Source organism: Simochromis diagramma, unplaced genomic scaffold, assembly GCF_900408965.1.
Source record: "Simochromis diagramma unplaced genomic scaffold, fSimDia1.1 OVJJ01000816.1, whole genome shotgun sequence".
Classification (NCBI taxonomy): Eukaryota; Metazoa; Chordata; class Actinopteri; order Cichliformes; family Cichlidae; genus Simochromis; species Simochromis diagramma.
Genome location: NW_024386908.1, coordinates 468162 through 483016, shown reverse-complemented (window position 1 = coordinate 483016; position 14855 = coordinate 468162). Strand labels below are relative to the sequence as shown.

Here is a 14855-nt window from a genome sequence, read left to right as displayed (position 1 = left end):
CCAGTGGGGAGACTGGAGCGGCCCATTTCTATCCCTGTAAACTTGTCTGACCTCGTCCTCATGAGAACAACATTAAGCAGTCACCCGTGCACTCTTTGCCAGAGCGCCGCTCTCTCTGAATCTCCGGCTCTCTCGCCTCTTCAGCGAGCTGAATGCCTCAGCTTTGCCTCAGACAGATTTAGTCAGGTTGAGTGTCACACAGGCTGCTTTAAATACAGCAGCGTGAGGGGAAAGCATCCCACTGAACTTCCTAAAAGAAGAGCTGCTTTTCACAGCAGCGGCAGACGAGCCTCTGCTTTTGTGCCCTCCCACGGCTTCGTAATGAAAGGGCTGATGAATGTCGTGCAGTATGATATAATGACACATGTGTTGTGCCTAATGACTCTGAACTTAATGTCTCTCTTGCATCTGCCTCCTCGCCTGTGTCCCCCGATATTCATCGCACGCTCCGCAGAGATGTATTTCCTGTTCCTCCCTCTCTCCTCGCCTTCTGGTGTAAGCGCTGAGCTGCACATTAGCTGCATTAGCAGTCAAGGAAAAATGCCTCTGTGTGGGGTGACCTTGCTGCTGTAGCTTTATCAGCCTTTCCCCGACACATCACACGCACAGCTGACTGATCGCTTTGGCGACTATAAAATGAAACGGCCCGCTCTTTAGATGAGCAGCTTGCCTTCAAATTGTGAAGTCAAGCTGCCGACCAGATGATATTAAACACTGCAGTTAATGCTGCAATGATTTTCTGTCGATGGTGACAGCGGTGGTGTGTTTGTGGGGACAGTGGATCTTTGTGTGTGCCAGAAAAATGTCAGACTACAAAGCATCCCTGTGAGTTCCAACAAAGGGAGCTTCCCCAGATTGCTAAAGGAGCTGAGCTGAGCACAGGTCTTAAATTTGGCATAAGGAGATGAACCGAGTTATCCATGCTGACTGTTCACTGAACAGATCTGTTTTCTCAATTTATTCTGATCATGCAAACCTGCGGTGTCCAACTCCAGGCCTCGAGGGCCGGTGTCCTGCAGGTTTTAGGGTCAACGCACCTGAATCAGATGATTAGTTCATCACCAGGCCTCTGGAGAACTTCAGGACACTTTGAGGAGGTCATTTAGGTAAAGATCAAGGACACGTCTAAACCCTGCAGCACACCGGCCCTCGAGGCCTGGAGTTGGACACCCCTGATGTAAACAATATACAGAAAGTCATTTAGCAAAAAAACTATACAAGATAAAGCAAAATACCCTCTAACTATTCTCAGTTTACATATCCAAAAGCATTGAGAAGAAGTGCACACTTATTTAATTCCATCCTTGTCCATAATCTGTCAGCAATAGACATATTTCTAATAACACTGACTATTAAACTGCTTAAAATACAAATTATTATCATGTTATTTAATTTTAACAACTCATAACTCCACACATTAAAGCCAATGACCTCCAGTTGTGGAGCATTCACTGTAAAATCTGAATAAGAACGAAGCAGCAACTTACTGAACCGAGACATTTACTTTTCCTCTTCTGTGGAGTTCCTCTTTTTGAAGTGCTTTATGTTTGGACATTGTTTTAACTCCACACTCAAACTGTTCCACACACAGAAACACAAAAACGTTCCCTGATAGCCACACGTTCACAGCCAAAGTCGGAAAAACGACTTAAAAGCACCTTAAATGATAAGTTGCTGTAACTCTTTAGTGCACTGGCCTGATGACGCAGCCGTCTTTGCTCTGATTCTGCACTGCATGAAAGGAACAGCATCATTATTGGACCTTCGTGACAGGATGAGTTTATGATGGACCCGAGAAAACAGATTGTTTCTGTTTCTTTTTTCTAACGCAGGCTTTCGGAGGTGTCCTTTAAATATGTGTGCTGGTTTTACTGGCCCAGCCCCCTGTAGGCCATACTGGGACCAGCCCATGAGCTAAAGTCAGTAATATGAACTGAAACATGAACTAAAGAAAATCTAAAACAAACCGAGAGCGATCTGCTGTGATGAACTTGGTCAGTGTGACCCTGCCCTTGGTCAGTATAGCCCCGCCCTTGGTCAGTGTGGCCCCGCCCCCCCCTTCTTGTTACCTGCTTGTTGGTTGCTTTTTCTAAACTGCAGAGATGCTCCAGAACACACAAACTTGTGTTATCAGGCTTCCTGCTGCGTAGGTGTTTGTGTGTATCCAGCAACATTAGATGATATGTTTTAGGAAGTTACAGATAATTTCCCAGAGCTGCGATAAACCGTCTGTCTTGCCAGCAGTGATTCACTTGCCCTACATTCTCAAGTTTTTAATGGCTTAATCATATCCTCCATAATGCCTCTTTGCTTCTAGCCAATCGACTTCGAAAAACTCCATTCATGGCCTCTGGAAGTTTACACTCCTCCATTTATAGCCATGAAGATTATCGTTCCTGCACGCAGAAAACGATAATGCACACTCCAGAGCTTAATGTGCGTGAGGCGCGCAGAGCTGCTGGTGTTGCCCGTCCGCCTGTTTGTGTGGAAGCAGTGACACAATGCAGAAACCTTATCAGCGGGTTTAGGCTCCACTCTGTCATCAAAGCACGGTCCTGTGCAGGCTGATAGCTCGTTCCTGAAAGGAAAAAACAGAAATACGAGGACTGAGAGGAGTTGGGTCAGCGCACCCTTTATCCTGTGTGACTGCACTGACTAGGCCTGGATTTGATTCCCTTCTTTTTTCATCAGTTGCTAAGCAAAGCCAGGAGAAATCCAGTGACCATGGTGAAGAATGCTGTTTCCTGTCGCAGTCGTAGGAAACCGCTCTACATTAGCTGCTCCGCAGTGTCCACAAAGACCAAAGGTTCGTCAGAGCGTCGTGTATGACTCACCAGGGAGGGATGCTCTTTCTCCTGAAGCTCATAACCGGACATATCCGTGTCAGTGTTAGCACGGAGACAGTTTTAAAGCACAGTAACGTTGGTTCTTGTCCTATTTATCACTCACGGTTCTCAGTAAATACCCTCCCGTGACTCATTTTGTTTCAGCCACTAAGTTTGATTTTTTTGTGGGTAGCGAGGTGCAATCAGTCCTCGCGCTCGTGTCCTTCACCCCTCTGAAGCAGCCTGAATGCAGACAACGTCTGTCTGACGCACTGTCAGAAATGTTACAGCTCCCTGTGATTGCTTGTCTGGTTTTTCTTCGAGGTGCTTGTCACCCTGGTTGTCTGACGCGGCTCCGTGTGCATGTATATGATTTGGTTTCGTGTAAGGGAGACACGGAGCTAGTTTAGTGCAAATGAGGATCAGAATCAGGGTTTGTTGTTCCAAACTGAAGCAGCTGCATGTGTGAGTGTAAAAAAACAATGTTTTTTTTGCTTTGATATGAGCACAAAGCTCAGAGCTGTAGATGACAGATTACAGCGTCGCTCTGGGCTTTTCTTTGAATGTCCTCTTAAAATGCTCCACTTTTGTTCTTGGCAGAGAACTGCTGCTCATTGGATAGTTCGTCTTTCTCCTCCATTGTGGCGGAGTCACCAGGTTGGACTTCGGCAGGCCGTCTTGGTCATGTTTACGTCCCTGAATGTCCCAAATTCCTGCAACGTGACTCGCTCATTAGATATTTGATGATATGAGCCTTTGAACAGGTGTACCTAACAAACTGGCTGGTGATTCCAACCAGCAATGAAACCATTATATGTCTTTTAAGCCTCCATACGCTCACAGCTGTATTCTTCAACAGGATGGAAATATTCTTTATTTATGTGTTACTGTTTGTTTCCTGCGATACAAGTTGACATATTTGAAGTCTTTAAAGGTTTCTGACCTCCATCCGTGTTTGAAACGATGTTCTGTGAGATGTGATGAAGCTCGGCCGTGTAGCGTGAGTCTGTACAGCCTGATGGGCTTGTGGGGTTGAAGAGTGTGTAACGAGGTCATTTTCATTCCTCGTTCTTTGTTTGAGTCCTTTGTTCCTTATCTGAAAAACGTGAGTCAGATCTTGGCCGGTGCCTTTAATGTGAACTTGAATGTGGTGAAAGTCCACAGCTGAACAGGAACACACAGTTCCAGCTGTGATGGAGCAGAGGTTTCTTCCTCCTCCGTTTTCTTCTTTCTCCTTGCTTATCTTTACTCTTGAGTCTACATCATCACGATATATATATATATATATATATATATAAATAAAAGGACACAAACTCAGTGTGTCCTCTGCGGCTACGCGCCCTTTGTCTTCCTGGTAGCTTTTACTCCAGCTCGTTCGATGTGGAAAAGCGCGCTGAGGGACAGGATCTGCATCGCCACTGCTATAACACCCGTATGTGGCTGTGAGAGAGGGTGATCTCCCGTTTTCACGTTTCCCCTGATCACTGTTTATTCAGGCAAAGCAGCTGAGCGCCTAACGTTTGCTTTAAGGTCTTTGAGTGCGACTGTGTGGCCTCCTTCTAACAGAAGAGGATTCGCCAGCTCAAAGACGCTGCGACTTTGAATTAGGCCTCACGCCGACCATTTCCATGAGTTCAGCTACATCTGTTTAAACTGTGTTAGCTTCTTGTAGCGTGCACGGTGGCGTAACCGACCATCCCAACATCTCTCTCTCTCTGCGTGCGCTGCCAGGCTAAATGAATTATGATGATTTGCTGCATTTCCTCCTTTTGAAAAAGCTGAAGAAATCAAAGCTGACTAAGTCATTAATGATATCCTCATGGGAGGAATGGTGTCGTTATGTCCAATAATCACTGGTTCCTCCGGGGTATTGATCCGACTCGGAGCCTCCTTTCCGGCTTTCCTGTCCAGGAATAGAGTATGGTACCATCGTACAGACAGAGCTCCATCAGACTGACTGACTGTAGTACCTTTTCTCCAAATTATCTAATTATCCTCCCCTTATGCTTTCTGACATGAATAAAAGCGCCCAGTTTGCCCAGTGTTTACTGGGATCTCTCACTGCACCACATTATCTGATTATCAAATGATTAATAGTGTTTTCTGATCTCCCGGGGTGCTGGTAGGAGCTGGATCCTCTGAGTCATTGCGAATACGACATCAGAGGATCTGACAACAATTCAATCAACCTTCCCAAATAGCTCGGTCCGACCGCAGTCCCACTGAAACGACTGCTAAACTCTAAGCTTAGTAAAGTCAGTCCCTTTCACAATAACAGAGCTCGTGTACTTTGGACACTAATGCACTAAAAGCTTTTTAAAAATGCATGAGTCTGTTTTCTCTCCGTGCCTCAGCTGTTCAGTCGTCCACACTCTGCACGATCTCTGAATAAAAGGTTGTGTTGTTGATTCTCCGTGAAACAATCACCAGCAGGACTTTGTCCAGATTTCACTTTGCACCTCATTTAGATAAGCTGATGGCTTTTACTAGGGGTGCAACGATACACAAAATTCACGGTTCGGTTCGATACTTTGGTGTCACGGTTTGATATTTTTTCGATACAAAAAAAATGTTCATGCCTTTTTAATTTGTCATTTATTAAAATTGTAAATATATATTTTAACTCAAAAGTACAGTTTTTAAATTTAATGTTGCTGAAACAACAAAGTAATAAATAATAAATCTATCTGATGGAGGAATCCCTCATCTTTGGAAAAGAGAGTTTATTACAGAGAAATGGCTCTTTCAAAATAAAAGCTATACTATACGCTTCTTCTGGGCTATATTCTCAGCAGCATATTAAACATATCAGGTCCCCATAAGGAGAATCCTGTGCTAATACTGTCTAAATGACTCGGGTAAAGTTGCGTGCTTGTTGTTTTTGTCTGCTTCCACTTGTCTTTGCACTAGGATGCTGTCGGAGTAAATGTGCAGTCATATTTGTTGTGTTCCTGCTAGTGCTGTCAGTGTTAATCTGAAATGACGTTAACGCCACAACACGGCAAATCTCCGTTAACGAGTTGCCTCGGATCGCCCCGTGGGTGGGGCTGGACGGCGTCAACAAGCTAACTGCGCTAACGCACTAGTTCCCACCAATGTAATTGAGCATTGCGTGGCACATCCGACATGATGTTTTATTTTAGTCCATGACGCGCTTACCTTCAAGGTCATACTTCACCTGAAGACCAAAATAGTTCCAAAGGCCAGATCTGAATGAGGGTGGGGGAGGTTCAATTTGCCATGTAGCAACGAGCTTAGCTCCTGTCTTGCTAGCTTGCGCTGCGCTCAGTGGCTCTGCGCTCGACAGTGCAGCCTAGGCGGAGTAGTCGAACGCAGATCCACTGAGCACTCAACACAGACAGCATCGTCAGAAGGAAAGTTGATAAAATAAATTTAAAAAATGTTGTATTGTTCATACATTTGCGTACCGAACCGAAAGCACTGTATGAACGGTTGCACCCCTAGCTTTTACACATCGAGAACTCGTATCCGTGACGTTTGTGACGTGTCCAAACGAAGCGAATCGATGTGTTTTCTCAAATAACGTCTCTGAATATTTTTCTTCCACGTCAAGCTCTTCGCCAGAAACTAACAACGTTGTCAGTTCTTAGCAAGTTTATTGTTTATTTTGAGCTCAAATGTAGCCAGAACTACATCTAATCTGTCACTGAAGTGAAAACGTTGCTGCTCAGAAAGGCCCGCTTGCCCGCGTTGCCTTTTTGCTCCGTGCCCCTCAGAAAAGCCTTCCTCCACACTGGCAGTTGTCCACTGCTCAACAAGGAGGTTTGTTTGCTTCACAAAGGCTGCTATTCAGTCCACTATATTCATCATCACCACTCACTTATTCATGATTCGTAATCCCTGCTTGACAATGTTCAGTTCATGCAGTTAGATAACCAGTCTGTGGTTGTCTGAAGGCGTGCTCTGCACCGACTGGGCACGAGAGGGATTCTGTTTATGATTATTACCTGATGAATGCACACAGCCCCTAGTTTTATATTGTAAACAACAGCCGAGGCCCTGCTTCTCTGCTTTTCCGCTGCGGTTGCTCATTTAAATTAACCAGCTAACCTGAAATGAACCAGCGATCAGCCCACTTGGCAGAAGAAAGAGAGTCGGAAATAAAGGCGTCACATTTAGAGAGACTAGGTTTGAAGTGCAGGAAAAAAAGTGATGTAAAGGGTAGAAAGACGCTGGGATGGGAGACGCCATGCTTTGATTATTCTGCCATGTGAGCGGTGGGGCTCTTTTCTTGCCTCGTCCTCTTGGCTCTCAGCCACAGGCGGCTCCAGTGTCATAAGCAATCATTGTCATTTTGAAGCCAAGGATGAGTCTCTGTTATCCTCCCTGCGTCTGTTAATGAGGAAACCAGAGTTCTGACATCCACGGGCATTCGCGTCTTTATCCCATTTGTCACAAACGTGTAACAAACACAGAAATCTTTATCCGAGCGACGTCATCGATACGTGCTTTTATCTCAGGACAGCTCTCTGCACTTCTGTCTCTGTTGGAACCAATTTGTCACGAGTTTCAACAACATTTTATGGAAATTGTTTTCAATAAAACAACAGTATTGCAAATAAACACTGAGGGTTTTTTTCCTGAATATTCTCACGCTAAATATTTCATACTTGTAGTTTTGAATTAGATGTCCTAACAACTGTAATTCAGCATTAAATATGAATGTTCTTGGTGTCAGTGAAACACAGTCACTCTAATTTTAATCCAGCATCAGGAGACTGTGTCACTGGGTCAAGATAACATTAGATATTTTATTTATCCCATATTTGGAAAATGCTTTGGTGCAAAAACACGCTGCTAACACTAGCATGTTATCACTGTCACTATGAGTAGAAACGAATGAAGCTGCCTTGCCACAGTCAGTAGCTCTGCTCTCTGTTTGATGTGTCTGTGGCTGGAATCGAACCAACAACCTTTTACTTGCGCAGGTGTTGGAGATACATAAACTGGCTGATATATTGCTATCAGCATTAAGAACCGATGGGAGAGACACCATTCAACTATGTTATGAGCATTGATGTTGTGAGGTTTATCCACCAGAGGGCGCTCTGCAGGCCCCCGATGGCAACAACCAGTGACTGTTTAAAATATAGTGATAATTTAGCTAAGCACCATGTTTTAACAGGTATGTTGATATTAATAAAAAAAAACCTCTTTACTTTTTACTTAATGATGACATGTTAAGATGTGGGAATTTCAAAGTATGAATCTTAGCTGTTGTAATTATTGTGTCTTAATGCAGCGGTCTCCAACCTTTTTTGCGCCACGGACCGGTTTATGCCCGACAATATTTTCACGGACCGGCCTTTAACGTGTCGCGGATAAATACAACAAAATAAAACTAGTACCGGTACCGAAAAAAAGAAGATTTATTCATAACACACGTGAAAAGACCCAGGAAAACAGAGTAAATGATAAAAACGATAACAAAATAACGCTGAAAACCGATAAAAACCCTGAAAACCAAACATTTCACACCTGAGCCTCAACTCTCGCGGCCCGGTACCAAACGACTCACGGACCGGCACCGGCCTACCGCTGTCTTAATGGGTCATTTTCCTGCTGGTTGTAGTGCAACCAGCAGGAAAACGGCCAGGCTACGTAAAAGTTAAGAGGGGGTTGTACTGACGAATGTCTGTGGGTGGGAGTTTCATACCACGGCTCCACCCGTGGTTACTACTGCGCAGATCCTGGCTTCAAATTCAAGATGGCGTCTCCCAGATCCGGGATATTTTGGCTTCATTTATACAAAATGGGAGGAGGTGGAGCCACGTCGTCCATGTTCTTTACAGTCATTGGCAACAACCAGCAGAGCGTAAAGGAATTAATCCACAACTTGTTTGAATTAAAACAGATTTAGTTTTAAACTGCATTGTTGTGCTAGCTAGGGACGGACTCACAAATAGCTACACGTAAAACGATGTCAGAAAAATCTGTTTGTGGGCGGAGCTCAGGGGGCCACGTTCAAGTCTGACCTGGAGCCTGTTAGCTTTCACTGCTCCTCTATCCAAGGAAGCCGAAAATGTAAAAAAAGTCTTAAAAAGAAAGAGATGTGTCTGAAAGAAAAAAAATCTGTCAGCTGATTGATGATGATTAAATATGGGTGTTGAAAATGCTACATCAGCTCTAACTGTGAGCATGGTAGGACTTATCCCAAAGTACCTTAACATCCTGTGGTAACGGCTGTAAAAAGACGATGGCTCGTTGTCATTGGGCCTGGCTGTTTGAAACCTCAGCTGGTGCGTTTGTGTGTTTTTAATTAAAACGGCGTGATCTTCCTCGCGTACCTTCAGTGATGAAGAAGGTTTAGGGTGAGGGTAATTTCGAAGGAAAGCTCTCTCGTAGTATTGGCTCCTGGAGCAGAGCACACTGCCTGTGTGAAGGCATCAGCCCTAAGAGCTCTGTGTACACAATGATGACAAATATCTCTTGAGACGACTGAGAGAGGAGGCAGGAGAGCTGAAGGAGAGAAACGGATAAAACGGAAGCATGGCGGGAAGGAGGGATTGATAGATTCTGCCTTGAGGGGCTGGAAAGAGAAGATTTAGATGGAGGAAAAGAGACGGTGGTGCCAAAAAGATATGAAGAGGAGAGAGAGCAGACTGAGGGGAAAGAAAGTGAGAGACTGCAGGAAGGCTGTGCTGCTTTGGGATGAGGGCCTTTCATATCCTCTAAACACATCTGTGTGTGCAGCTGCCAGAAGGACGTGGTGTACGAGAGTCGATGTCGGTGTCTGTACGTGTACCTTGCGGTACAGAGAGGTGGCCGCTGCCACAGCGATGGAGTGAGTCAGTGTTTGGGAGCAGGAGGAAGCAGGACGGATCTGGTTTCTATCCCTTTCCTCGAGACGCGCAGGATCATTTTGTGCTCGGGCGAAATGATCGAATGTTTTATTTATTCCAAACGTCTCGGCGCCACGATTTGATTTGACGACTCGGTGTAAAAATGCTGTCAGTCTTTGTGTTGGGGTTACAGATCAGCTCTGGGTCCTCTGTGGCTGTTTGTGGACTCGTCTACACAGGATGGCAACAAGTCAGGAACATAAATGAAACTGTTGGGCGTTTGAACCCGATTAGGCTCGCTGTCCCACTTACTGATGTAATCGTTGTAACAGGGTCATTTGCACACTAGATGTGACAGTACAAGTATTTTCTGCCTGTTTTATATTTTGCCGTCCTTCCTCTGTCTGCTGGGAGCTGTGTCTGTCTCTCTGCCTTTATTACTTTATGTCTGTCTCAGGCTCTCTGTTGAATAGACGAAAACATCCAGTCTTCAGAAGCTCAATGCAGACTTTCATTAAGCTGATTTTACAGATTTCATCACCTGCAGCGAATCACCAAACCTGCTGTTTTCTCAGGATGTGATATTTGAGGAAAATAATTCAGATTCACGGTGACAGAATCTCTGACGTGTAAAATATTTGATAAAGACTACATAATATTGTTACAGATAGTTTATTATGATGATGAAGGCTGATTGTGTGTGTGTGCTTTCTTTTGATGCTTTCTGTTTAAATGAAACCTGTTTATAAGTCGACGCTTCACCGAACTTCCTCCTGTGTGAAACACAGAAGCTATTACTGCTAAACCATAAACATGTTCCTGGTTGTTACTTAAAGCGACACATTTTATTTCTGTTCGGGACGTCTGTGACCATATTTTCAGGAATGTGGTTTGAAGCGATGAGCTGAAAGTTCGTGAAGAGAAATGTGCGGTCGTCAAATGTCCTGCGGTTCATCATAGGACCTGAAAGCTGCAGTAAAAGTTTAATGAGATTTCTAAGGATGCTCATTAAGGACCTCTGTAGTTCTGCCACTCAAAGCTTTGCACCACAAGGTAAAAGCATCTTCGTTTAGGTTCATATTCCCACATTAATCAGCTTTATCAGTCGTAGGCTCCCAGCAGCTCTGGATGTTGGGGTCACATGACACCGTGTGCATATTGGTCAAGAGTTGTCCGCCATATTGGAAATTATACAACCTCCAGTTGCTAGGTAAAGATGTGTCTTTATCCGTCGGTTGGGTGTGGCTCCTGGAGGTTGCGCCGGTTGCACAGAAGGTGCTGCAACAATAATCTGTGATTTCTTTAGTTTGGAGCCAATTTTCTGTGTTTCTCTGTAAATACTCATGAAATATCCCAGCAGTAGTGAAACTTGGAAACGTGCATTTTTAGAGTAACTGTTTGTAAAGTCCGGCTCTTCCATTCAAACCGATGCAGCAAAACAGTCACTGGGAGGTTTTGGCCAACTGGTTGGGGAAGGCAGGTGGTTGCCAGGGGTTACTGTAGGCCTCTGTGACGAGCCTCACCAAACAATTTCACTACAACTGCCATCAACTTCCAGCAACCGCTGGCCAGCGTTTGGGGACTCATTCAGTCATTTTTCACTCATGATCAGAAATTGCCAGCCGACCCGTCTGCAGGCTGTGTGGGCCCTTATTCACTTATTCGTTGTCACTTGTTTATTTGACATTGAAATGAGGTTTTCAAGGACTTCAAACTGAAATCTGCTTATTCAGACAGTTTAATGAGGCTTATTTTTCCATAGCACGTTCATTTGATCTTTTTCCTGAATGCACATCTTTTGGCAGAGAACAAAAAAACCTCATGTCTAACCGGACTGAGTGAGAAACGAAAGAACATTAATTATTTGTGCACAAACTCAATAACACATAAAAACATATTATTATCAGTTTGCTGGTTTATGGAGTTTGAAGGCTTAACTTGTGCTGTGACCATGTTTGGTACCTGATGGAGTCACTGTTGCCGGCTTCATTTCTCAGGCGTGCAGGTTGCTGCTTGCTTTCAGTCCCAGCTTTTATCCCACGTGGAAGAAAAAAGTTCATAAAACTTTAAAAACAAACGTGCTTTTACCTGGCAAAGCAAAATCTTTAAAGGAGGCTCAAGGTTACATAAATGGCAATCAGTTATCAAACTGCTCACAGAGAAGACACATCAGGTCTGTGACCTTCATTTAAAAGCTTTGCTTGAGTTTCATGACTGAATTACACCCCATTAATCTCATACTTTATATCTCATGTTCACACACACACACACACACACACACACACACACACACACACACACACACACACACACACACACACACATATACACACACACACACACACACACACGCAGACGTCCCAGAGAAACACTTCAGAGAGCGTCTCAGATCACAGAACGACGCCCTGCTTGTTATGCCTGCCTGGCTGCTGTCTGATAAGCCCCACAGCAGCTGCCTGACTCTGAAGGCCGTGAGTGATGCAGGATTCATCTGTACGACTGCGAGTCCTGGACCAGCCGAGTCCACACTGACCTGGTTTCTGTTACGAGGCCAAAGGGGCTTTCAAGCTCAGACTCACCGACCAAAATGACATCCGGGATCTTTTGTTTTTCTGTGTAGCTGCTCCACAGTCTTTACCGAGATGTTGTTTAAAGATAAATATGGATCAAAAGAGTAAACAAACACACGACCCTCACTGCACAGGTCCTGTTTAATACCGTTATTATTTGCTGCTGTTTTACAAACCGTTACCTCAAAACACTCCAAAAATAGCTGCTTATCTGGCCGTGCTCTCATTTGTGCTGCTTGATGAAAATACATTTCTATGAAACTGACAACAACTTATTCCCAGAACATGAGAGGCGGGTTATTTCTATAGCAAAGGGGGGACGTGCAAACACAAAGCTGCAGCACGAGCCCGTCTGTGCATTCAAGCCTTGACGGGCGACGTATGAATCAAACATCGGGACACATGAAGTGAAGCTTTGTTGAATTGTTGAAACCAATCTGTTAGCTGCTCGTGTGTGTGTGTGTGTGTGTGTGTGTGTGTGTGTGTGTGTTGCCTTCAGCGATGAATACAGGACTCATTAGAATTGCTGTCATGTTGCAGCGCTGCCTGCAGCATCTCATCTAAAGCACAGTGGAACAACCAGTCACATTTCAGTATCCAGGAGAAGCACTGAAGAATAAAAAGACAAACACCTCCGTCTCCTGTTTGGCCTGTTGAGATGTTTAAAAATGTTCTTCAGAGGAAAATCAGCGTGGAACCAGATAAAGCGGTTGCAGCCTCTTCGTAAGTACTCGGGGGACTCTTTAAATACTGATGTTGGTACTGAAATCATTATTCTCGACAAAAGACACCAGATAGGAGGCAGACGAATCTTTAGATTTCCTGGATATATTTGATAAATAATAATAATAATAATAATGGCCTTAATTAATAAAAACAGTAAAAAAGTAGGTGTTGCTCCTACAGCGTAACCTTAATGCTGTTATTTATATTTTATAATATCCAACTATGGTGGATCCATCCATTCTTAATAATACCAAAGAATGTTCCCTGCTTGCAGTGAAACGTGCTGCTCGTTATCGTCTTCGTCCGCGACGTTACTTGTTGCTTTCTGTTCAGTTTGCACAAACTGAACTTGACAAAAGAGCTTTTGTCCATTTAGCACCCTCAGCTTGGAACGAGCTGCCGAACGACCGGAAAACGTCAGAATTTATTTCATTAAGTGCTTTTAAATCAAAACTCTGAATCCTGGAGGATTTTTGTAACTGCGAGATACTCGCTGCTGCCATCTTGGCCAGTTTTTAATCTCAGTGGGATTTTCCTGGTTAAATACATTTTTAAAAATCACCCAAAGCTTCCTGTTCATACGTCTTACACATGTGCAGTGTTGTAGTGTATTTGTTGTAGTTAGCCCAGCACAGTGTGCTGCGTGCTTGATGTGTGACTTACAGAGGGTTTTATCGGTGATCTGTCAGACATGAACAAACAGCTCGAGTGCCTGTAACACCTGCGTGGTGCACCTGGTAATTTGCTCTTTTTGTTTAAAAAAATAAATCTGCATTAATAGAGCTTTAAACACTGAGGGACTTTTCATGAATACAGAGATGACTTCATAGTGCACGTTGATCCAGTGCTGATGCGCATACATAATGTGAAGGTGAAAAACAAATCTAGATGTGCAAATACACTCTGTGGCTTTTTCCCCGAAGCCCCACCGGGCGTCCCTCTGTTCACAGTTCCAGGAAGCAGGATGACACGCTGACTGGCAGCAGCGCAGAGATGCATTAATGTGACAGTTTGAGTTAAAGCACTGTAATAAAATTAGCAGCCACTTCCCTGTTTGCCACATTTTAAAAGCATTTAAGTGATATCTGAACTGATAAGACTGACGAGCTTTTACATTTGTAAGATTCATTTTACTGCTTCAAACATACAAAAATAAACTTTCATGACTGCGATTCCACCTTTCTTGACTTTGCTCTTCATTAAGGGGGGGATGCTGTGGGATGGCCTCTCCACGCTGCTGTCGTTGTTATTTAGGACTCGTAAACAGTTTACACAGACGGTCCTGTGACAGCTGAGCAGGATGTGAGCTTTCGCCCATCGCAGTTCACTCGGCTTTCTTTTGACTCTTTGCACTGGCTCCGATTTTTCGGCGAGGTTGTTGAAAGATGAGCGAGGTGTCAGGGACAGCAAAGATTGCAGCGATGTTACAGGATCCAGGGAGGAAAATTTATTGTGTTGGTCTTCCTTCAGCCCGCCTGGAGTTGGCAGCGTTTTGAATGTCACATTACTGTGACAGTCGAGCTATTTCCAGTTTGCTCTGGACTTCAGGGACCAGAGATGAAGTAGATGCACACAGACCGAGTTCATGCATGTGTGTGTGTACAGAGCATTGCATTGTCTCTGAGACTCATTACATATCACAGCACTCAGAAATAACCGCTTTAAGTGTGTGTGCATGTGTGTGTGCGTGTCTGTGTGTGTGTGATAAATCATAGCAGAGGGTGGTGAACAATGTGTGGCCTCTGGTCTTGGCAGGGCAGGATTATTTCAGTCAGTGTCGTGTTGTGAGTCAGAGGGGTGTGACATTTAAATCTGTCCTGTCAAGAAAGACAGTTGTGTGTGTGTGTGTGTGTGTCTTTGTGTTGTGGCAGCAGGGGTAAGGGTTTGGAGAAAGTGGGGTCAGGTGGCGGGGGTGTGTGAAAATGTTAAAA

At 44.3% G+C, this 14855-nt stretch overlaps 1 protein-coding gene across 3 annotated transcripts in view; it reads left to right on the top strand.

Annotated features, from left to right (window-relative positions):
* The window catches only part of ano8b (anoctamin 8b), a 36113-nt gene that overhangs the window by 3989 nt on the left and 17269 nt on the right, over positions 1-14855 (top strand). The window contains exon 1 of one of the 3 annotated variants that reach the window (XM_040034933.1): positions 11953-12921. The exons of the other annotated variants lie outside the window; for them this stretch is intronic. Coding sequence (XP_039890867.1) covers positions 12867-12921 — 55 coding nt within the window. The 5' untranslated portion in view covers positions 11953-12866. Of the gene's footprint in view, positions 1-11952; positions 12922-14855 lie in introns of those variants that run through there. 3 annotated transcript variants of the gene reach the window in all.